Below are 25,325 nucleotides of genomic sequence, written 5' to 3' on the forward strand. Positions count from 1 at the left end.
GGAGGGCCTGAGATGAAGGAGCTTTCTGCTGCAGATGTCACTGTGTGCATTCAGCTGCAGATTAATAGTGAGAGGCACTGCAGGTTGGAGGAAAAGTAGATGGACTTGGTTTGCAGGGGGTGTGGGGAGGGCAGGGGCCACAAATCACAGCTTGCTTCCCTGTTCTTACAAGCAAGATAATCTGTAACTGCCTGGGCAAAGTTAGTTTAGCTAAGGCAGGACAGGAGTAAAACTGAGTAGGAGATGCCAGGCATTTTCTCAATGAGGAAAGAAGGATGTGCCAACCTTCTTTGCCAGTCTAGGCCCACTGCTGTGAGCTTCTCCCATGTCCCACTCCCATGTGCCCCTCTCCCATTCCTGCGAGGCCACAGAATGCCTGCCAGCTCCTGGAGTTGGCCCAGCTCGCTTTGAACTGTCGCTGACCAGCAGTTGCCAGGCTGCTGCTGAGCTGACAGCCTTCTCAGCACCTCAGAGATGATAATCCCAAGGCAGCGTTTGGAATGACCTCTTAGTGAGCCAGCTAACATCAGGCATGAGCACACACAGGCGTTCTGCTAATACAGTAGGTAAGACTGACTTCAGTTTCAGTTAAGTGTTAATGATGTTTTCTTAAGCAACTCTCTTCAGTTCTTTGTGGATCTTACTTGCTAAATATTTGATACAGCTCTAAATTTTAAGTGATGCATAGTTCATTGTGTTTGGTACAGATGTCCCTGAGTAGCTCTTTGTGCATTACTGACTTGTTTGCAGTACGCCAGCAGACTGGGCTGGCTGCACATTGGCCTGTCGAGGGCAAAAGTCTAACACCAAGTCCTGGTCCAGTTATCATACATTCTAAGCTGTGGGATTTCATATATCTCATTTCATTAAGAGCAGTCTCAGTTATAGTCAGCTCATAACAGTTTCTAATCCCTTCTCAAGTCTGATCTCCTCTGAATTTGATTAATGACCTTTGCACTCAGACTTCAGTTTAGCATTTCAAGACCAGAAAAACACTTCTAAGAAAAGTACAGACTATATGTTCACTGACTTCTCTTCTAGAGTACAGATTCTGGGTTCCAGGCTGGACATATGTTTATATTCCAGTAAATCTTACCATGAGTTGCAACCTCAAGCAAACAACACCAGCCACACAATTGTCATGCCACAGTGGCTCTGGACAAGGAAATTGCTTGGATTTGCTTTGGACCTCAGAGGACAAACTGAGACCACAGGAATTTAAGAAACACAGTGAAATCAGAGGGGTGGAGAGAACTTTGAAAGAACCTCACTTGTTCTTTATGTGTATAATTTGTCTTTTAAGAAAATAAACATCCAGTTTTTCTAATTGGCTAAATACTAGGAATTGTCCAAATTTCTTTTTGGAGTGAAACTTGCCTTCCTGGCTGATCATGGCTATTGCAGCCTTCTCTGGGCTTTTCTGGTACTGCTTCCAAGGCAAACTCCCAGAGGTACTTGCAGCAGCCCTCATAAGTTGAAATCCAGTAATGCTGTATTCACTTTCACCTCTGTGAAGGAATGCATTCTGCTTGTTCCAGCATAAATGTGCTTTATGCTTGCACCTCCAGGTCATCTCTGCTAACACTGCAGCCTTCAGGAGCCTGTCTTTCCTTTCTGCTAAGCCTGTTACCTGACTCAGGCACATTGGACCTCTGTGGTTTGGCATCCCAGGCTTCAGGAACCCCTTGGAGGCAGTTTGCTCACTGTAACCAACCCCCCCAACCAATCATTAGGCCATAATTCGTGTTTACAGAGATAAGTCTTTATTGGAGCTATTGGAAGCAATGGGACATGGTTCCAGTTTTATATACAGAGAAGTCTGTAGCGTTGGGTTACAACCAGTGGAAATGACCCGAGATTACAGTGCAGATCGTGTTGTGTACAGTCAGTAACAGTGGCTGGCATACAAACCACAGCACAGAAGCCAAATGAAGCCAAGTGTACGGGGTACAGCAGCACAGGAGGAAGCAACTGAAGCTACAAAGAGCGTTCCCTTTACATCTGTACGCTTTTTTTGGCTAGTGAGTAGATACAGCTCAATTTAAAACTCACTGTGCAGTTATTTTCCTTCCTACTCAACTGCTACCAAATTAAGAAAATTTGAATGTTCAAATTACATTTTTAGTGCTATAGATAGCCATGGTTGTTGCCAAATTACTTTATTTGAAATTGCTTTATTTATAGTTGGGAATAGTTCAGTCATCATTGTTCTCTAGTGATTACAAATTGGGAGAAAACGGAAGTATTTTGAAAGTAGTCTGTAATTAGACCACAAGGATCTCTTGTACTTCATTTGGAAGTTTAATTCTGGGTAACTTCTTTGAGAGAGATTTATTAGGAGGAAAGATGGAATCGCCCACCATATTACTCATTTGTGGAATTCGTTCATAGTGTTTAAGGTTTAGATAGTTTATCGGTCATACTTCTTTTTATTCAATTCCATATCCAGTCTTAGTTCATAAATAAACACTCCATCCTCTGTGGATAAATAAATCCATGTCTTGGCTGCAGGTCAGACCTCTATTGGTGAAAGAGATTTAGAAAAATAGACCTTTTCTTTAACGTTTAATATGCTGACTCACAAAGGAAAAGTGAAATTCATTCAAGTCTAGAAACAAATACAGTACAAGTGATTTATAGAATAGCATTCCTTCCTTCTACAAACTTGCTGAGCATGAAACACTGCCCCAACGCACTGCCTCTGTCTTTGCCTTGTCTTGGAGAAGTAATTATTACCAGAAAATCACATCAGACTGCACTGCCAGTTTTCCTGTCAGAAGGGTTCTGCCTCCTGAGGAGTCTTTGCTTAGGAATTCTTTGGATGCATGGATGGTGGTGGTTAGGGTTACACAAAGGTGGTATTTTAGCCCAAATTAGCAGCAATTTTAGTTGATTTGGTTGATGATGATTTTTGGTGGGTGGAAATTCAGCCATTAAAAAAAAGCCTGTCAGTTGGCCTTGGAAAGCACCAGCCTTTCCTCAAAATCTCCACTTCTGAGACTGCTTCCCACTGATGCCCTTCAGCAAGGGACTGATACATTTGGCAGTACAGGTTTCATGCTCAACTTTGTCACTAAGAACTGGACAGGACTTTAAAAAGCATACAGCCCACTGGGACTTGCTCTGCTGTAGTACTTCAGTGCTTTGGAGAGCCCCCACCCCCAGCAGTGTTGCTCTCAGAAGTGCAAGTGTCCCAGCCTGGCTCTGGGGCAGCTGGAGGACGGTGACATTCCGGAGTGGAAGCAGTAGTTAAGCACCAGTTACTGGCCCCTGCAGAGGCTCAAGAGAACAGAATTGCTTCGTAGAGAGCTGGTCGGCCTAAAAAGCTTAGTCAGTTTGATCAATAAATATTGACTTAGGGTTAGGATGAGAAATAAGACACTGCACCTTGGAACTGGAAGACAGAGTCAACTTCCTCCTTCTTCTGTCCAAAAGGAGACTAGTTCCAAAACATTTGTCCTTAAGGACGTCTGTGATGCCTGACAGATAACTCATTATGTGTGCATGAATATACCTGTCCCCTTTTGCAGGGAGGGGTAAATGTGTGACTGGACAAAGCTTGGAGGCTTTTTTCTGTGATATTTTTTTATCAACCATCTGCTCTGTGTCATGTTGTCCCTGAAGGCATGGTTACCCACTCCTAAATTATGCAGCATTGCCCAGAGAATGGCTCTGTAGTTGAATATGCTCTCTGCAGTGCAGCTTCCCTTTTCTTCCAGTGTGTGTGGATTTCCACACCATAGATGTTATTAGAAAACTACGTTATTTTGAGCAGGGAAACAGTGATATGAGTTTAAAAACACAGGAAAGAATCTGTACTGCAAATCAGAATTTTTATAATTAAATTCATAGGATCACTAACTTTTCAAAAGCTGTACTGCTCTGAATGCTGTTCTCTAGCCCACCGTTATTCTCCTTTGAGCAGAATGACTTTCCAGTTCTTTGTGAAAATAATGACAGAAGAATAAATACTGTCTCTCTTACTCTGACTTTGTTACTTTACAGGACACCCTTACAAGACTCACATTCTGTTGGGAGTGCAGCAATACACACATTTCAGTATGCATAGATCATTAAATTGCAGCAGTGCCAGTAATAAAGCAAAACTTGCCAAGATGTCCTGTTCCTCTTAATTAAGCTTGATTGATGTGTGCCTGTTGACTTAAGATGCAGTTAGTGTCCACTGCTGAGATGATGCAGTACCCTGAGTAACTTTGTATTGATTACATTTATGCAAGCTTGTGCTTTTGCAAGAACACAGAAATGAAACTCCAAGAAAATAAAGAAGTACCTCAGGTTGTTTCCATGGAACACTGTTAATCTATTCATAGCAGCTTCAAAGTATGAAGTTAAAACTTACCTTCTGCTCTACTCCCATCGAAACAGATGAATGCTATGATTAACTCCCCTTTAGCTTAAAAAATAGAAGTGGATAGAATGTCAAAACACACTTTGCTGGTAAGATGAACCTACTTTGTCATAAGGAGTTACACCGATACTGGTCACCTAAAATGTGTACATTACACAGGTCACTGTGGGAGCAGTATCTGCTTTCCCTTGTTTCCATACTCCTTTGTGTAAAGGCAGCTTGTCTAAAATACTGTGGGTATTGCAGAAATAACTAACTACTATTCCTTCTGAGGAAATTATTATTATTCCTTTTCCTCTCAAAATTCAACTACATGCTCTGTACGCTGCCTGGAACTATCTCCCTGTTTTGGGTAGGACCGCATTAGGAAACAAAATTTGTCCATTGGATTTCTCACATTCCTCCTCTGGAAAACCAGCAATCCTGGACTTGTTTACTGAACAGAAAAAATAAATTCATCTCCTTTAGCAACATCATTAGCAGCTTTTAGCCTGCTTAAACCTCTTATGTGATTTCTCACAAAGTATTGACAAAGCAATCCCAGCTCCCCCTTCTCACAGCACACAAGGCTTTCCCCAGCACACATAAACTTCCTGGTTTTACCACAGACTGTCTTAATGGACTTGGAAAAGGCAGTGCAACTTTCCCTTTAACTTCTATGATGCTCTAACCTCTAAAACTGGAGAAGGACATTTTCTTTATTGTTCTCTTTTGTCTCTCTTGCCAGAACCAGATGCACTCAGAAATCCTTTGTTCAAGCTGATGCTGCAAAAGCCTCATGAACTGCAAAGCAGCATAAGGCAGCTGGAGCTTCTGGATCCTGGTTATAGGTATGAATGAGGCTTAAGCTTAATCAATTAAAAATTAACTGCAGCTTTTACTCATTCCAACTCTCTTGTGTTAACCAATGACGAATAGCCAGTTACATTCAATTAATGCCTTTTGAAATTAAGTGTTATTTATTCTGCTAGAGATAACAGTCCAGAGGTTTTCGCAAACATGCAGTTATGGCTGGTGAGAAAACGTTGTTTACTTATAAAGCATAGAAGAGACTGCAGCTTTAATTATCTTACTGCCCCAAACCTTTGAAGTTAGAAATCAGATAAATTCAGTCTCAGATAAATTCAGTCTCTACAGTTAAAAATTTTAAATGCTCTTTACATTCTTGTAACTCTCACTTCTTGGTGGATTATTAATTAAACATAGAAGAGTACTGCCCCTGAGAAGGCTTCAGTCTGTACAGACTAGGCTAGATGGGTTCTTTTCAAGTACACAACTACTAAACTACCTGTGGTACAGTATATATGACCTTAAATTGTACAGAGTTAAGGCACCAAATACAAGATAAAACAACATCCAAAATAAGAGATATGCTTTAGAACTGCACATCTCCACACACCACTTTTGGACATTCAGCTCCTCAAAAACATCAAAGTAAACAATGTGGTCTGAATGTTTCATGCAATCTCAGGAACTGGAGAAAAAAAACCCACTTTCCTGAATTTAAACCTTACTGTCTGCTGAACTTTTCTCTTACCTAACTCACAACACTCACAGAAAAGCACTGCTTTGCCTACACAGCATCAGACCGGTGTGGGAGGAAGAGCCCCCTTTCTCCTAGGAAACCCCAGAGGGAGGAGCAGACAGAGGAATAGGCAGATGTGTCCTACTTGTGCTTTTGTATTATCTCACATATCAGTTACAAACCAACAAGTGAATCCCATATCTATGAGCAGAAAAGATGAGCACGCCAATACCTGGACACGAATAGGTGTGAATTCAGATGACACAAATAAAGCTAAGAAGGCATTGCTCTGAGTTAAGCAATAAAACAGTTCAGTGGTGACAATTCTCTTAATGCCAAATACTGAACCACTAGATTAAATGGTTTACGTTCAAAAGAAAGTGCATGTGAAACTGCTGCTGTGGTCCATAGGCACAGGACTTCAATGCTAGGTTTCTCTGGTGAAGTGCTCTAAAATGACTTTAGCAGAATCTCCACTTCCAGTGGAATGAAACTAACAAGTTGTTAGACAAGCTGTCTCCTGTGCTAAGACAGCAGATTCAGCTACCCTGTGTCTTTGCTCTGCTTTAAACAAGTCAATAAAGTATCTCATTTTTCACTGGATTATTCAGCAGGAAGCCCAAGAGGGTCTGTGTGCTGAACATTCGAGCTGAGTTACTGTTTTTTGAGACAGAACAGCCATTCCTAACAGAGCTCCTCAGTGTGCCCAGCACAGAGCTCATTTTCATTCTTTTGATGCCAGAGAGGCAAGGTCTTAGCTTCATGACTGAGAACAACAATCTGAATTTCATGTTTACACATCTCATCATGTATCCAAAGGAATCCACGGCAGCAGAGCTCCTGTGCTGTTTCCCAGAGCCACCGGAAATAGGAGCTGTTTTTGTAAGCTGCTTTGTGACTTGGAACTCAGGCTGGAACATAGTTTTGCCTTCACGAAGTAAGAGGCAACTGTCTTAGAATTTAGCTAAAGGCAAGAAGTTCTAATACTGAGTGAGTATATCTTGGTATACCAAGCACAAGAGGCAGAAGGAAACTTGTAATTTTGTCTGAGTAAAGACTGAAATACTGTCTTGCCATTTACACAGATTTGGAGAGATGTTCAGCTATCCCACTTCTAGAGTGGCTCAGAAGTACAGATGCAGAATTACAAATGAAGCAAGGGACTTTATTTCAGGGAGTTGGTGGCAGAAAAACAGGGAGTGCCACTCTCACTCTCCAAGGGACATTGTCAGGACTGGATATGAGATGGTACATTAAAGCTGCTCACATTTATTGCTGTCTTGGAGATAAAGAAGTGACAAGAGAATGATGTAGCATAGCTGAACAGCCAACAAACAGAAGATTCTCTTTCCTAGATTACTTGAAAAATCTTCATGCCCCTCCTCTTGCATTTTCTACATCCTAATAATCTAAGGAACTTCTTGTCAGGGAAATTGTTCTCAATAGCTCAATGAAAGCAAAAAGCTTCAAATAATTTATTTTGTGCACTTTTCCCCAGTTAAGTTCTTTCAGGGGTTTGAGGGCACGGTTTTTTGTTAAGACACACTTTAAATCTTTTTTTCCTACCAGAAGGCAAGTGTTCTCAAAGAAAGAATCCTTGTCTCCAGAGAGGAGAAATACTGGGGCAGTTTTCAGATCTTTGTTAATGAGCAGAAATAGTCCTCTGGCACATGAATAAGTTGAAATATTTGTAGGAAATCTGGTTTCTCTGAAGTGCTTCACAGTCTGATTAAAAGTTTTTAAGAATCTAGATGTAACAATTTCATAATTTGAGAGAATCAGTTATTTCCTAGGATTCTAGAAGATGATCAGAAAAGGCAGGGCAGGAGGACAGACTTCACAGAAGCAAAGGTATTTAACAGCAGTGAAAGTCGTGGCAGCAGCATTTACAGCAAATTAAGTGCGGAGCCATGACAATTGCTGAATCATCTAATTAGCTCACACTGGCTACACAACAGCAAATTAGACAGATTAGGAACCACCTACCCAGGCACTAAATTGCCTTTGTGAGGGTTGGATTGTGCACTGTGTCCAACAGAAATTGCTTGGGCAACCGAGGCCTCGTGTTACACATTCCCTTCAGGAGCATAGGCTGGCCTCTCTCCATCCAACTGGCGAAACGCCCAGGAATAAGGTCACTGTGTTCCAGCTCCTGAATGTGTGCTTAAGGAAGACAGCAAGCACTGGCAGAGAGAGAACACGATGGCAGGAAGCACCACATATCATGCTTTGGAGCTAGCCAAGCCCTCCAAGCCACTCTGATTACTCTAAACCCTTCTCTAGGTAGAGCCTTCTGGGAGGAATCTCTTGTGGCTGACAAAGTAGGACTGAAGCAGACCCCTAAGCTCACTGGTGTTACTGTGAAGTCAGTGGTGATGCCATTCATTTACAGTATAGAGAACCCACTGAACAGTTTGGTTCTTCATTGTACATCTCCGGTTTTTAATCCTTTAAGTGCCAGACACCATCTCCCAAAATACACATGATCATCTGGTTAGCTAAAACTAGCATTAAGGTGGGTAGTGTATAGGCAGAGACTTTCCCTGGTCTCCTATTTATAGCTGTACTAATTGAAAGGAACTTTTCAGATTTCTTTTCCATGAACCAGGAATTTGAACTGTAAAATACCATTTCTGCTCCACTGAAAAGGTACTCCAGAATTGGTAACGCTACTGGCAGCTGCACAGAGCATACAAAACCAGATTTACGTGTTTGGCTCTTGGGTACATACAGAAATGTAGCTGTAACACAGACCTCCAACCTCACAGAAAAGGCAGTTCAGACCAAGCTCCCGTGAGGAGGCTTTTAAAAGGAAACCTAAAAGTATTATGCAGAAGAAATGAGTTTCTACTTCTGCTTTAGCAAAACTATGCTTGTTGCAACACTGATGAAGCAGATGTTACCCAGATTACTCATCAGATAATAGCCTGATATTAGGCTAAAACCTACTGATGGAATTGGCTGCTCTCTCAAACATTAATCCATCAGGCACTTTAGAGCCTACTCTGTGACCCTTCAATACATGGGGCTATTTTGCTCAAGTTCCACATGAATGAGAGGGGTTCCCAGGCAGTCATGCACCTTATGATCCTATCTCTGATTCATTCCAGGTGGCTGCAGAACCCAGATTTAGGAGTCTTAGTGTGTTTCATACATCAGAAAACGTTCTCTCCTACTGAAAAGGGAGACAGCAAAGGCAAGGGGCTATCTCAGACATAAATACTGCAATGCTTTACTGCATTACAAACAGCAGGGTATTAGAGAAATCTAGAGAAAAAAGATGCAAGAAACTTGGGATAATTTAAAAAAACCAGGAGAGTGGAAAGCTTAGTATTTTAAGAGTTAAAAAGGTGATAACAGAAAAATACAGAAATTCACAGTTAAAGCAATTCTGCTGGAAAGAAATACACATGGATTAAGCTGCCAAATACAGTTCACAAAGATGCAGATCAAATGAGAGTCAGCAAGATGTTTATTATCAGTCCTTGAAGTGGACAGTGCTTGTCAGGCTGACAGCAGTTAAGCTTAGGAAAGGAATATTCAGGAGAAGTTCATAATAATGCACCTTGATGCATATAATATCCTATCTGAAGGAGCAGAGCAGCCTGCTGCTCCAGGATCAGCACTGCTGGGCCTGCCAGGCTTAAAAAGGGACTGAACTGTAGATGAGCTGCAGATCCAGCCCTGAGTTTGCACCTTGAAGATAAGCAGATGGAAACCTGCCCCCTGAACAGGAAGGATGTTCTGATGCTCATCAGCTGTCCTGCAGATGTCATGGAAGGATTATGTGTTCCAGGGCCAGCCCCTGGAACAGTTCCTCTGTTCAAGTCCTGGTGCAAGTTCAGGAGCAAAGCTGACACTATTTAACAGCTCTTTTTCTCTTACCAGCCTATGCATTATATCCAGAAATATCCTGAGGAACAGATAACCTGTACATGCAGTTACTTAAGTGAATTTGATGATTCAATATTAAAATCAAATATAGTTTATATTTGCTGTTAGTGTTTTGATGCAGACCTTTGGGCTTGATACAGCTCTACATATTCTGTACCTAGTGGTTTTCTGATTGACACCAGTGTCAACTGTTACCAGTTCGGGGTTGTTCATGTTTTCACCTCTGAATTGAGACCTTAAAATGCTAATATATCAGCATCAGCTTGCTCCCTTTTGCTTTTTTATTTTTTAACCATTTTTATATAAAAAGAGTTGTGTCCAGCAACTTCAAGTATGCAAGTACTGCACTTCTGGAGTACTGTACTATGCAATTTTGCATAACGCAAGGTTTAAAAGACAAATAAAAAATTAGTATTTTAAAACTACACATATCATGTGCATCAAGAGGTCATAATTCAAACCCATTTTAATCTAAGTAAAATATTGTTAAAACATTTACTACAGAACTGAAAACAATTATTTATGGATGGCTGTATCCTAATTTCTAGCTGTAGAAAACCACAGCTGAGCAAAGGATTCACGCAGAGATAAATCCCTGCCTGCCTGCCCTCCTGCACTGCACTGCACCCACAGGAGGGAAGCAAACCTGGCTGCTTCCTGAATTAATTTGGCCTAATGTAATTTGATCTCTGCAGATTTTAACTGCCGCATCATCGAAGTTGTTAATTCTTCATTTGGAGTTTAGCTTTAATAGTTTAGGGAAATAGTTTCTCTCATTCTTAGTGTCACCCATTGCACTTAGCCAGAACCAAAGTGTGCATTCAGAGTAGGCCATGGCCTGGCTTTGGTACCTACCCAAACGTGTCCACAGGGGTGCAAGGAATGCAGTGCCTGACACAGCAGTATCAACACAGCTTTTTATGCTACACAGGAGAAAAAATATTTGAAAGAGAACAGTCTGTTGATAAAACCAAACAATTTCTTAAGTGTTAGGTAATATTTTTTAACTGAAACTGGAGTATTTCAATTGGCCTTGAGAAATACAAAGTTGGGATTCAGACCTATGTATTACCTCTTTAAACACTGAGTTAACAAGACATAATAAAAACGTGCCATATACAAGATTGTCACAGGTATATGAGATTTTTAGAAAAAAAGCAATAAAAATATTCTATAAGCTCAAAATAAAATTTCTTACCTTTTATATCACGATCTCAGCTTACAGTCACTACATTTCTGCTTATTTTATACAAGTGCATATGGCTATGAAGGTCCGGAGAGAATGAGAATAAAGTGGAATTAACCTGCTGAAAACTGCTTAGAAGTCTTAAGCTGCAACATATAGATGTTCCAATACCATTTAAAAAAACATTCACCTTTCAGTTATTGCTGATTGACAATTTCAAAATAGCAACATACAAATATTCAAGAGGAAAAATACTCAGTAAATTTAGAGCAGCAAAGGTTTTTGAACTGGATGTTTCCCAAATAGTGTTTTCCTATCATTTGGTGATGATTTTAAGAGACACAAAAGTAATCCACTTGATTTTCAAGTTCAGGCCTACCATTCTTGTGCCTCATATCAATGATGTGGGGGGGAGAGAGAGAGAATATATCATTTAGTTACATTTTGGGAAAAAATATTCTGTTCTATTTTTTTTCTTCTGCCATTTTGCTACATTTCATGTCTGCTGACATGCACAATGGTACAAAGCACTGCTGCTTCAGGAGTGACCATTGCACAGCTCTGTAGCAACTTTTATAGGAAACATGCAAATACAGTATAGTATCAAAATTCTGAAGGACTTCAATAGTGAAAGTAAAGGCAGTTTTCAGTGCTTGAAGCAGCACTCGACCCGGGTTGTGCCTTGATTTGGCGTTTGGTTTTCCCCCCTCAACACACCAGTCCTTCCCTTCTAGTGTAAAGAAATAACCAGGAGTATATATACACATCTATTGCTATGTACCCAAGGAGAGGACTTGTGGCTTGGACTAAGTATTGCTTTTCATTACATGGAGCAAAGTTCAAGAAGTGAGAAAAACACTTAAAAAAAAAAGAAGGAAAAAAGCTCAGATTCCATGTCTGAAGTTGAGAAACCTCAAAACGAGCCATGTTTTTCTTGCTTTTAAGACATGTGCAAAATGCCATTTGGAGCCACACAACCTGATGGTTCTAGAAGTCAGAGAAGAAATCTTGAGGGCCCAAGTGAATAATAAAAGGTGCGATGCTGAGAGGCTGGTAATAGGGACTGTCAATGAAAAAACCACCTACAGTGGGAGAAGAGCAGAGAAGCAAAAACCTCACGTTAATTTCTGAGACTGGCTGAAGCTAAAGCTCCATTTAAATTTCTCTGCTCTTTCAGCTGCAAGTGGAATTTTCATTGTAAAATGGGCACTTTGAATTCTTTGAAGGTATTGAAACATCTAACACTTCCAAGGTTACCACTTTCTAAACAAAGAACTGACAGCTCATTCATATTTTAAGTAAAGCAGAGAAATGTAAAATATGCAGCAAGGGGGCAAGTTTACAATGTGGTTAGTAACTCCCAACAAATGACAAAAAATAAAAAATGACTTCTATAAATCATCTGAAATGACTGCCATCATGTTGGAAAAGAGCATAGCGCCCTTCATGTCTTTGAAATAAGAACAAGATTTTGGCTTACAAATGTTTGTTGTGTAGAATTGGTTCACAGAATATTTTGTTTGGAATTTTACAAAACTGGGGATTCAGAAAAAAAAAAGGAAACTACAGTTGCCAATCAGGGGAACTCCAAAAGGCAGTGCGGGAGGGGGAAATGTGTGCAGAGGAAAGATTCCTTTAATGAATATTTGATTAACAAAAATGGGCTCTGATCAGCCATGCTTTTTCTGCTCCGTGATGGCTTCCTTTCATCCATAGGCCAGCAAAACAGATCAGTGATTTCTGAGCACCTCTCAAATTAGGCTCCATCCCCGGCCCTGCTCTGTGTTCCGTGGGTGACACCAGGCTCACCCTCCCGGGCCATCATCTACGTTTTATTAAAGTACCACCGACACCAAACGGAAGCGAGAGCTACGGCAGGAGGAGAACCCAGGAAATGTAAACACATTCCTAAGCACAAATACTTAGCTTAAGAATAACAGCTGCAGTTCATTCCAGGGAAAGCAGCTTGTTCTATAAGCCACCCCTTATTCAGCTTTTCTAATATTTTTCTCCCTCTACGGGGGCTGTGGGGAGGAGGAACTTTACGTTGCTTTAAGCACTGCTCTTACAACACCCTCAACACAGACACAGCTCCCCTTGCCTCAGCAGCAGCGTCTGTTAGAGAACAGGGGATAAAGGCAAATCTTTGGAAGTGCAGGAACTAAAGCCAGCCTATGGAAAAGCAATGGGCGAGGGCTGAGGAGAGAGTGCAACCAACAATGCTGCTTATTTGTGGGGTGATACCTTAATAAAGACCACTGGAACCCCTTGTTAGAGCCCACAGCAGTCTACAGTCCATGGAGACTCCAATCGTGGAGCTGGGGCCTATCCTGGAATTTTGGACAGGTGCACACACTCCTCATCAAAAAGAGGACTCTGGGTTTAAACATCAACTCGTAAAAAAGTACTGGCCTATGGCTGAAGTGTGTCACTTTTCACAGCAGCACTCAACAAGAACTGGGACAATTAAATAGCAAGTTTTCATGGGGACCTTGTTGCTGCTTTAGATTCTTATAAATGTAAGGGGGAAAGGAGAACCTTTGGTTTAATAGAAAATTGACAAATAAAATGCTTTCTGTAGAAATGGTGGATGGAAAATCAAGGGTGGGCAGACAATCTTAAAAGTGAAGAAGGCCACAAGAACAAGTGGAATTTTTTCTTTTTTTTCTCTTTTTTTTTTTTTTTTTTTTTTTGTAAAAACAAAAGGAAGGAAAACATGTAGTTTTTGAGCTCTAAAGAACCTGATTGTAACGTTATTGTTGTCCTTTCTCTGGGCAATACAGGTATAAGGTGTATCCCTGGAATTGCATCCTTCTGTGGGAACTTCCTTTAATACTTGTTTAATATTTGTTTCATAGAATGCAGCCTTTATACAGAGACAGACTAATTCCCTTTGTTTCATTTGTTTTTCAGCAATTTGTATACGAGTGAAAAGTCTTCTTGGATAATTAAGACTGTGTCTAAAATCACAGTTATAGTATGCTGATCTATAAGGAAACTCAGGTACTGATGCTTAACTATAAAAAATAAGATAAAACAATATTTTAACCCATATTTTACTAAGTTTATTACACACCATAATATTTACAAAGTTAAATGTTAACTGTAAAGTTTCTATCATGTTTTTTTTATTATTATTATTTTTATTTCTGTTTTTTAAAGAACTATGCCCTGCATTTAATAACCCTACAGCAAATACAGGTCATTAACTGAGTCTGTGTGACTGCATTAGGAAACAGGCAGTACTCTTGTGTTACAACAAAACAGTTTATTTGTGATCAGTGTTTTATATTCTATACATCCTTCACAAATTTAATTTTACATAATTGGATACTTCATTTAAAACGTAAGATTTAAGCTTCTAGTTCTTCCCTATAACAGAAGGCTGGTATAAGTTATTTGAAAATGAGGTAACATTTCACAGAACATTTTTTCAAGTTTTAGAGAACTAAATTTGCATTTTGTTAAAATCAAAAAGTAGGAAAAAGATGTTTCTTTACAAATGACTTTGCTCAAGTATGTGTTCAAAGAAAACAGGATAAAAGGCTTTTTTTCTTCTAACATTCTGTACTGTACTGTGTTGTTCAATCAATAGGAATTAGCTTCTGCCATTTGCTAAAAGAATGAGTAGTGGGGAACGGGGTAAGTTGGGAATTTCATAACTGGTAACAGAACCATTCTCTTGGGTAAACCTACAGAGAGAAGAAAGGGAGAGGACTCCAAATAAGTTCAGCAATCCAAGAAAATCAGATAAGAGCTTACAGTAATGTTCTCATTAACCTTTTCCAGATCAGTCAGTCAACGTGATGTCAGCGTGCAGAGTCCCATAAACAGTAACGCTTCACCACTTTGCACTATTTCAGACAGATGGTTATAGCTTAAAGTCTGCTTTATTTTTGTCTGGTGTTTGGTAAAATTAAGGAAGTGATATTCTCAAAAGCGGAGTGTGTATTTGGACTTGAAGCTCTATTTCATAATCTTTATGGTAATTAATATCTACTAGTTTGTTCTACATTGAGGTAATTTCACAGGCCAGTTGCAATTGCAGATATTCTAGACAGGCACTGCTGTGCATAAAATACAACTCACAGGGAAACTGTTCAGCAGTTTTGATCAGCATCCAGGTAGGTCAGCCAAAAATCAAGCACCTACAGTAAATTCTGCATCTGCTTCCTTATTCTGCACTTCCTCTCCTGTGTTGAAGTAGTAAAGCTGGAAAGATTGACATCTGCCTGATTTCATTATTATTTTAGAGTTCTTGTGGCCTCACAAACTTCTGCACAATTAAACGTTTGTTTGGTTTTTTAATCTTGCCTATTTAAATTCTAGTATTTAACCTATGTATCCATTTAGAAATCACAAAGCAGCAACAGCAGGTGTTCCAGAGCACCAGATGATCAAAGTGAAGTTTCCCAACATGCAACAGCTTACAAAGGCAAAGAGACATGTTTACCTTACAGCCAAAAAGCATTATCCCAGAACTTCGCATCACAATCATAAGACATTAAGAACAGAAACTCTTTATGTGAAAAATGGGGGCATCCAATTTCACAATGCTTTGAAGTCAGTGATATGTCACATATATACACCTAAGTGCTTAAAAACCAGCTCACAAAATAGGCATAATGAGAAAAAAAACCCCAAACCAGAAGGAATGAAAGAAAAAAGCAAGAAAAGCTTCAGGGAAACTTGGTAACAGTTGTATTCCTGCCTTCAGCAGGGAAAGGATTCCTCATGTCACAGTGTGTCACTGCTTGTAAAAACACAGACATGCAGATACCAGTAATCCTGCTTATACTCTGAGACTGTTACTTGAAAAAGAACCAAGGGAGTTTAAAAAAATCCATACCCCAGAATAAATTGCCTTTCATTTTTCTCTGAGAAAACATGTTGCTGTTCCTTGTGTGATGCACCACAAAGGACAACACTCCATGGGACAGCCCTGCTGGCAGCTGCCCTTCTGTCAGAGGATGGGGCCAGTCAGCAGATGTAAAACTAGAGAGGTTTTACTCTCCAGTAAAACTAATTCTTCAATTTTGTGGGAGAATTCCACACTGAACACAGCCCGTGGGCCCATTCTCCCTCTTAGTACAGAATTGGACCAGCTGGTCCCAGTCAGGCAAAGCAAACATTTTCCATAAAGCAGCATTTTTGTCCTGTCAGAGCTCATACCTCTAGAAAAGTCATGTAATTGACATTTCAAAACATTTTTAACTTTTATAATGATATCAGGGGAGTTGGTATTGCCCAAGTTAGACAGATTTGGGAGGAATGACTTATTAGAAATGCTAAAAAAAAAGCAGAAGTTATCCACATTAAAAATTCCAGGCCTTGAAACATACCAGTCATTTGAGCAGCAGACTGTGACCAGTCCCTGCCACAGGACAGGCTGGTGGGACTGCTCCTGGTGGGCTCACGTTGTGTGTGCCAGGACATATCACTGACTCCAAACTGCCCTGCTCCCATTGCCACATAAACCTCATTCAAAGTAACCAAAAGGGCCGGTTAGAGGATGCATTGTTAGTCCAGCGTAAAACAAGCCAGTAGGGAGGGAGAAGCCGAGTTAAGGAGAAACCTTCCATCACAGCTCTCTGGTTATCAGCTCATTTTACAATCTCCATGAAACCAGTGCTTTGCCAGCCTAATAGAACGTGTTTCATAGTGAAAAGCATTGTGGCAAATGACTGTGTCCTGGCTGCCTCACAGACTGATTGCTACCAGCACTGACTGCCCAAAACCCATCCTGGTGTCCCAAGCAGTGGTGTTTAGCCTGCAGGGGTGGGGGGTATTTGCCCCTAGACTTCAAAGAGTTGACAGCATTAAGGGAGCTTTGTCCACAAGTCACTTACACTTGGGGACAAACATTTCACCAATGTTACTGTAATGCCATTTAGCTAAATCTGGGTCAGAGATGCTGAAATAGGCCCTTCGGTAGTCTTTGAATGGAGCACAGACTGGCTGGAAAAAGTAAGGGAACTACTTTGACTGGGTTCCAGTATGAAGGGAACAGGCAATTAGAACAAGCAGTCCTTCCACAGACCAGGCAAAGCAGAGGCAAAAAGCTACTCCAACCAAAAAAGAACCACAAGGTTATGGCATAAAAGTGGTGTTGTTGTCATGGTTTAAGAGCTTAAATCTCTAAATTTCTCCTTGGACTGCCACAACAGTTTCTGGATAATTTCTAACGTGTTAATTACAGGGCTGTACGTACCGTAGGCTGGTGCCGCTGTGCTGTATCCATACGGTGCTCCATAGCCTGCAGGGAAACAGAGGAGGGAGGGGGTCATTCCCTGTCCTGCCTGTCAAGTGTTTGCACACCTGCACATGGGCAGGGATCCTGTGCCTAGAGCAGGAGCACAGCAAAACCAAATTCACACCAATACATACAAATATTGCTGAAAGCACTGCAGTGTTCCTATGCAGCCAGAAGGACAAGCTGCCAGGGACTTTCTCAAGCCTCAGCATCAGAGAGTTAAAATTCCCCATTTTCCTCAGCATTTTCTTTTCCACTGAATTCCTCAAGTCTGCACTGTCAGAGCATGGAGCTGGTGTGACACAGACATCCCATATTTGCTTATGTTCTTCTTAAAACACAAATGCAGTCTATGCAGAGAATAGTCACTTTCCTAAATTTCCTTGAAAAAGAGAACACTGGATGCCTGTGGCAGATGTCACGTCCCCCTTAGTAAAGCTCCTGGCTTTCTCTGCCATTTCTAACAGACAGAGTTCCACAGAAGGTATGTGAACACCTCCACACAAACAGATCATGTTTTCTCCAGAGAGCAGAGTGTGACACTGAAGTATTTGAGAAAAAAAGTAACACAGGTAACACCAGCATTGGTTTCTACATGTCAGTAGTTCATGAAGGCTTTACAGGTTGTGTTTTTTTTTTTTTTTTTTTTTTTTTCCTGGTGAGACTGCTGGTGTCACTCCAAAAAGAGATTTCTGAGAATAGGAGATGGAGAGAAATAATCTGTGAAGGCCAAGGCCAGTAAAAGCTTAACTACAGCAACTGGGAAATTAAACTTATTTCTGGAATAATTCCACATTGGCAAGAAGCATGCCCCTGGCAGGTTAAAGTGTCTCTTAAATGACTCCTCAGGCAGACAGGCAGTTCCAAAAACAATGTTAACAGCCATTAAAAATGAATTACTGGTGTTTAATATTTAAAATGACATGACCATACAGGAACAATGAAGAGGACATGCTGCCAGTGGTGCCAGGCAGGAAGGCTCCCAAACAACAGGGCTGTGCTATTAGCACGTGCAAGCTGCTGGAGGCTGTAATTAGAGCTCATTCTTTAAACTGAAAACCTGAGCATGAGGACTAGAAGAGTTATTTTTTGGAAGCTGCTACTGGATTTGCTTTGACTAAGGCATCTTCAGCATCTCAGTCTTACAAATCTGTGGTTCTTATAACAAGTGAAAACAATGCTTGGATTCCTTTCTTTTGTCACCCACAAACCTCAGACATGCTGCAGTCACAAAGAAAATGCATTTTGAAAAGTAATTTGAAGATGGAGAAAGTGATCATTTAATGAACATTTTCTTGTGCAAATGTGAAATGGGAACGAGAAGCCCTAGAACTTCAGAAGCTAATCAGAACAATACCGTGTAGATGAAGATTCCCCATCAGCCAGAGCATGAAAAGAAATTCTTTTATTTCTGGCCACCACAGAAGCTACTGCTAGATGCTTCCAGGTGTAATTCATGTGGAGGGTTTTTGGGAGCTCAGGGACTTTTGAGCCTGCTGACTTCATGTTCACAAAGGATTCCTGGAAAAGGCACTCCTAATGCTAAATCAGCACATGATCCAGAAGGTTCTTAGGTAGGAAGGGAGCTTTGGGAATTGTGCCATGGCAGTGAACTATGAAGACAAATCATAAAATAATAAAGCCAGGAAAGCCATTATGCCCATAACTGTGTGCTCTGTGCACACAGAGCTTTGAGCTGCACACTCATAAAGGATACACTCTGCCAGCTTTCCAGCTCTTTCATTTATTTAAACACCATGAAGCCTTCTGCTCCATGTGAGACGGTTAAAGGAATCACTTGCACAGGTGAATAACACACATGAAAAAGAACACCCCAGCAGACAAATGCTTAACTGTCCACTACAAGTGTGGTTCCTTACCTGGTGTTATGTATCCAGTAGCAGCAGCTGCCCCAACAAACGCCCCTCGTGTTAAAGCACCTCGTCCTCTGCCTCGAACAGCCTGGACTGCTGCAGAAACAGCTGTATTGACAACCCCTTTAGTCTGCCCAGAGTGACAAAAAATAGCAGTTCAGAGAGTGAGTGTTGCAGGAATACAAGGCCACCTGCATTAAATCATCCCCTTTGAGAGGGCTCTGTAAACATGCCTGATGTGCCAGGCTGGCTGAGCACCGACTGGAGAGTGCTGTGCCAAAGGATGTGAGTGACAGGGACCCAGCGGGTCCCTGGCCCTGTCACTGCCTGCAGAGCCCAGCACGTTCCCTGTGCTGAGCCTGGCAGTCCCTTCCCTCAGACTGTGCCTTATTTACCTCAGATTTGGGCATGAGTGAACATTGCTGGCTTCCGAGCCTCTCTGCTGCTCCTCCCTGCTGTCTTTCCCACTCTTTACAATTTTCTTCAACCTACAGCACTGGTTTTACATCTCCCTTACCCTCCTGAACCCACATAACTGCAGGAGGGCCAGGATTTCACCCCCAAACAACCCGCTCACAAAAACACCAGCCTGTGTTAACCTCACTTTACTAGAAACTGCCTTCTGTATCAAAAACCAACCCAGACCTGGGATAATGGTCCAATAAAGAAGTTACAGTTCTTACCTGAGGAAGAATCTTCTTTTTCTTGTTATTTGCTGCATTAGGCCCAGAAAACAGTTTTTCAAGTGCTGCTAATGCAGCACTTGCTTTTGCTACTTTCTTGTTTGGGCCTGCACCTCTGAACTTCTGCCCATCTACTTCTACCTGAAAATCAAGATATGAGTTTATGCTAGTGTTGATCCACAGGAACACTCAGCTGACCCATAAAGAACTTCAGTAGGAAAAAGCATCTAAGCTTAGTGTTTTATGTGACAAATTTCTATTGATTCTAGATTTGAAACTGCTAAAGGATATCAAGGTTATCCTGGGAACCAGTGTGTCACAGATACTGGGAATCTGGAAACTACAACTGCAACTCAAAGAGGACTGGCATATCTGTTGAATACTGGATTTAGCCTATACCCTAGAGTCTTCCTTGTCATGAAATTTTGGTCAGAATCCAGTTTTAATTCTCACTGTATTTTCCTAAAGTAGAAAGGCTATTCCTTTCCCCAGCTGAATCATCACAGCAGCAGAGAGATATATAACCTGGGAAATCACCACCACTGATGTGCATTGCAAAAGGCAAAATAGCAAAAATGTGAGCTGCAGCAGCAAGTGACTGCTACACCATTAATAACCCCTCACCAGCTGCACCTCTGCCACACTCACCTCCATCACAAAGCGCTTGTCGTGGCTTCCCCCTGTTTCGGAGATGAGCTCATACTTCAGACCCCTTCTCTTTTCATTGAGCTCCATCACCGGGTTTTTGCCACTTGCTGTGAGTATGGGACCCTGAGTTCTTACCTAGAGAGAGATGCAGGGTGTTACTTCAGAGCCTTTCTCTCTTCAAAAGGCAGCCAAACCTCTGCACACCTGTATCACAGGTAACGCTGTCCTGGCTGCAGCACAGCCTGCGATGCTGGCACAGCAAAGGGCAAGTCTCTGAAGAAGGGCAGGAGGACAAACAGTGATGTCACAGAGGTCACACCCATCTATTTCTGTTGGTGAGGGCTGCTGTCCTCATGGCCTGGTCTGGTGCCTGCACAAACTAAACATGACACCAACTGCACTTGGAATTGCAACCCTGAGAGAATCCGAAGCTGAAGGTGGGGCCATGGTGTCAAGTTCCTTGAAAACGAAGGCTTTCACACCGAAAGGAGAGACTGGCCTTCCCAGCCCTGCACATATGTCTGCTGTTCCACCTAGTTATGTGCTGGCACTACCAACTCAGACTGAAGAAATCTCGTGCCCTGAATCACGTGTTTTAGTAGAAATGTCTGTAACTGTTTGGAAAGGAAGGTAAAGCTGAGATCTCACCACACCAGATCAGTCTGCAATAGAATTCTCTTAGCTATGGATAAAAACAGGGCAGTTCCATAAAAATACTTCTTTTGCATTTCCCTAGAAATTTCTCACTGGACTAAGCATGTACATGTTTTGAGTTATTCATGATTACACACTGTCTGGAAATTGTCTCCCAACTGAAGAAATTTATGTTTTACCATTCTGACAAGTAGAACAGAAAAAAAAAAAAAAAAAAGAAGAAACCCCAATCCCCACACCTCTATCTTTTGTACTTTCAATGCAATCCTTACCTCTAGGGTAGCGGAGGTGTCAGCTGTGGAATTGCCAGTATTATTATTGCTTGAGATTGAAGACGTTGTTTCATTTTTACCTTCAGTATCTGATTTTTCATCAGAACTTACACACTCCACATCTGCATCAAAACCTGTTGGATACCCCATTGCTTGTAAAACCTACAACAAAGCCCCATGAAATGAACTGTGACAGAGGCAGCAGAACAGGAACAAATACAAAACTGATCACAACACAACAAACAGTCCACCATACACCTTAAAAAGGCGGATTCCTTACAATATTTGCTTTCTCCTATTTGAAATGGAGATATCCATTTCAGTGGTTATCAGCAGGGAATACAATATCAATGGGGAAAACAATTTCAGGCTTCCAAAAGTGGGATCAACACAAAGCAGAATTTTAATCTGAAAGATACTCATAAGCATCATTCATCATCTCAAGAATTCCTTGTAAAGTAAGAAATCAAAGACACTGTTTAATAGCCTTATAAGGATTTTCTTACATACTATTTAGTTTTGTGCATGATTTCCCCCCTGTGTCTATGGACAGATCAAGAGACAGACTGCAGGGCAAACGTGACAAACAGTTTTGTGAGAATTCAAGCCTTGTACAAGATGGTACTTCTGGAGCTCAGTTCCTTCAAAAACATCCTCCATGAGCAAGGCCAGCCTCTCCCTTAACCAGCTTCCTGATCCAGCTGCACAAAGCTACCACACATAGGGCAAGGGAAACTTAAAGAAACCCAAAACTGCTGAAAATTTAGGGCCAAGAACGAAGTCTCCAAAAACTATTGTGTTCGAACCCTGAGCTGAGAACTGCTTGGGTAACCCCTGGCTTAGCTGCCATGCAGTTGGGGTACATCTGGCTGTGTTTTCAGGGCTTCTGCATTTTAAAAAGGTCAGATTAGAATGTGAAATCTCCCATTATTTCCTCTTACAAGACTGGAAGGCAGGGTCTTGGTCTGCTGAGAAGGGAAAGAAAGAAAGAGAGAGAAAAAAAAAAAAGCAACTCTCCACCACACCACCCATTTCCTCTTGGCTTGAATCATGGATGTTTTGATGTGTAAATCTAGTGAAAACAGAGCTGGTCGGCACCAGCACAGATCTGGCTGACGCAGAGAGGTTCAAGGGCAGAGCAGTCACAGTGTTTCAGAGCAAGTGAGTTTTTTGGGCTTTTTTTTGTTTTGTTTTTTAAACTGCAGAGAGGAAGGCAAAATAAAAGAATGAGGCAGAAGGTCTGGAAGGACACACATGCAGAGAGCTACTTTTCCTGAAGGAATAACACAGGCCCTCAGATGCTTCTGGACACTTTGAACTTGAAAGCACATAGGACAATAGGATTTTCAAAACTGAAATCAAAGGAAAGCAGAAAGTTGCCAGATGAAGATTCTAAAAAGGAAATTCTTGTTCAAAAACAAGTGAGGCACAGAATGACAGAGGGGCCTGTTCCTATCAGAAGAGCAGATCTATTAACAGGTGTTCTTTTGTAGACTAGTTTAGGTTGGAAAAGGCCTTTAAGATCATTGAGTCCAACCATCCATTACCCCAGCCCTACCATGCCCTCCACTGAGCCATGTCCCCAGGCACCACATCTGGTGGATGCTCACATTGGGCATTCCAGCCTGTCCTGCTGTCATGTAGAGTACCTACAGGAAGCAACAGCAGCTTGACCAGTCTCTGAATGATAGCAGTGTCCTGGAAATTTGACTGGATAAATCATTGGCATGGTTTACCCAGTACACAGAGGTACTCTTCAGGTCCTGAGCACAGAACTCTATTTCCAGGAGCTCACAAGCCAGGAATGGACACAGAGAAGGAGGGGGAGAAAGAAGCAGCCACCAACACGCCACTTTCAAATCAACAGGACCCTCCAACTAAACTAAACCAACCAAGTAAACCCCTCCCATACAGAATTTGACCACCACATTCAGTCCACTGGAACATGAGCTGACCTCATGTAGAGCCCCAGGAATTTCTTCCCCACTGCTAGCACAAACCCAGTGATGCTCTTTGAACCATGCCGAGCTGTCTTTAGAGCACACAGTCAGAAGCTCATCTTAATAATTTTTTTTTAATTTTGAGCTTGCATATTATTAGTTCTAAGCACATTTCATACTCCATCCCAAGATCTGGGGTTAGCAGATTATTTCAGGCTGCCTTACCTTCACTGCCACATGGAGCTTGGCTGTTTTCTTAGAAGGTCCTGATGCTTCATAAGTCGTACCATCAACATCTACAGACATTGTGAAGACTGGGGCATGGACTGGACCAGACTGTGACAGCAGCTTATACTGAAGCCCTGGCCTGATTTGGTTCAGCCTCATCAGAGCATTCATGAGATCTATTGCTTTACTATCTAGTACTAGTACAAGATAGTAGAAGGGGTGGGGGAAGGAGGGGAAAGGAAAATGAACAAAACAAGATGAACAGAAAAATGAAACAGTTTGCATTTCAGTGCCTTCTGTCTGTATCAAGGAGCAAAACCATCCCTCAGTCTCTCAAGAGGGTGAGGAGAGCCATAATACTGTTAAGTCATTAATAAGCCATTCTAATTTGGGGTAACAGCTATAATGACCTAGTTTTACATTAACATTCTGCTGCAGCTAGCTGTATTCCTCCTGCCTGCTGTAAAAGGAGTAACAAGTTTTATAGCTAATGGGGAACCAGATCTAGAACTGGCATCCAAGTAGCACAATGAAAATAGCCCCCAGAATGACTGGATCCCAGCAACGCCAAGAGATTTCTAGCCTGTGCATATGTGCAACATTAATGTTTTGCAGATTACACATCTTATTTTCCTTGTAGGAAATCTTGAGAGACCAACACCTAACTCAGAAAGGGGAAGAGTGAAGAGAGTGCAATCTTCACTGAGCAAAGTAACTGCAGTACTTTAAAAAGAACCCACAATACAGGGATGTTACCATTAAAATACCTCAGCTGCTTGGGCAACTTCAGTTCTGGTGCAAATTGATGGGTAATCCCATTTAAAAATGCAAATCATTCAGTTAGTAAAGCATGTCAGGGAAAATTCAGATGTACAGAGATGTGTTTGACATTCTGAATGCAGGGTGATAGAGACAACAATTTTGTTCCAAAGACTTTTTCACACCTTCTACCACACCAACACAGAGAACCCTTTAAAGCAGCTCCCCCTGTACAAATAGATCTTTGAAAACAGTGGAGAAGTGCTACACTTACTTTTCCTCAGATTACGCTTCATCTTTTTATTTGGATCTTTATCATCCCCAACACTGTCTTCAAATGGTCTCTTCAGAGCAGATGAGCCTGTACCTAGGGTATAAAGTTCCTTGTAATATGGATATGCCATTAGGAAAACACGATCCCACAGCAGGAGTCTGATTAGTCCCACACTGTTCCTTGCTTGTTTATAGAGAACAGAACTCATCTATCAGTCACAGCTTTCTTATTGCTACATGAAAACCAATACTGGTTTACTGCTCACTCTACCAGGCCAGGCAGGATCTCTGTGTCCAGTACCAGGCGTGGGAGAAGGACTGCAAACCTGCAGTGCTGTTTTCCACATTTAGTCTAAGCAAGACCTCCAACAATATTGTTTTTACAAAAAAATACACGTGGAAATTTTTTGAATTAGATATATATTGTTTTCTAGGAAGAATTTTTGAGTAATTCTTACTATGAACATTCATTATATGCTTTTTGACACGTCTGCAGTCTCTCCTCACCAGCATAAGAATCAAACACTACTTCTGCTCATTGGATGCCAAGGGACTTTGTGCTTTTATCTTTAGATAATCATCAGCTATATTATGCTGTTCTGCCTGTCGTCTCCTGGTATTTCTAGAGACGAGAACTTCCAGATTTTATTCTCACAATGAGATATTTTTTAAAAAAATCACCCCACATATAACAAAGAAAAGCTTCTACTTCATATTCACAGCACATAATTCAAAACTTCACCCATTCTAAATTAACTCCTGGTTTA

At 41.3% G+C, this 25,325-nt stretch overlaps 1 protein-coding gene across 20 annotated transcripts in view; it reads right to left on the bottom strand.

Moving 5' to 3' along the window:
• The window catches only part of STRBP (spermatid perinuclear RNA binding protein), a 75,374-nt gene that overhangs the window by 14,206 nt on the left and 35,843 nt on the right, over positions 1 to 25,325 (bottom strand). For 7 of the 20 annotated variants that reach the window (XM_085556360.1, XM_085556357.1, XM_085556358.1 and 4 more), the window contains exons 11-18: positions 24,560 to 24,652; positions 23,524 to 23,723; positions 21,359 to 21,520; positions 20,433 to 20,567; positions 19,785 to 19,925; positions 19,108 to 19,231; positions 17,186 to 17,230; positions 1,741 to 14,666 (exon numbers count right to left, since the gene is read on the bottom strand). In XM_085556360.1, the coding sequence (XP_085412486.1) occupies positions 14,590 to 14,666; positions 17,186 to 17,230; positions 19,108 to 19,231; positions 19,785 to 19,925; positions 20,433 to 20,567; positions 21,359 to 21,520; positions 23,524 to 23,723; positions 24,560 to 24,652 (977 nt within the window). In that variant the 3' untranslated portion in view covers positions 1,741 to 14,589. Of the gene's footprint in view, positions 1 to 1,740; positions 14,667 to 17,185; positions 17,231 to 19,107; positions 19,232 to 19,784; positions 19,926 to 20,432; positions 20,568 to 21,358; positions 21,521 to 23,523; positions 23,724 to 24,559; positions 24,653 to 25,325 lie in introns of those variants that run through there. The other 13 variants (XM_085556355.1, XM_085556356.1, XM_077787929.2 and 10 more) reach the window with 7 other exon arrangements.

The sequence above is a fragment of the Lonchura striata genome, chromosome 17 (assembly GCF_050655825.1).
Source record: "Lonchura striata isolate lonStrDom1 chromosome 17, ASM5065582v1, whole genome shotgun sequence".
In the NCBI taxonomy this organism is placed as follows: domain Eukaryota; kingdom Metazoa; phylum Chordata; class Aves; order Passeriformes; family Estrildidae; genus Lonchura; species Lonchura striata.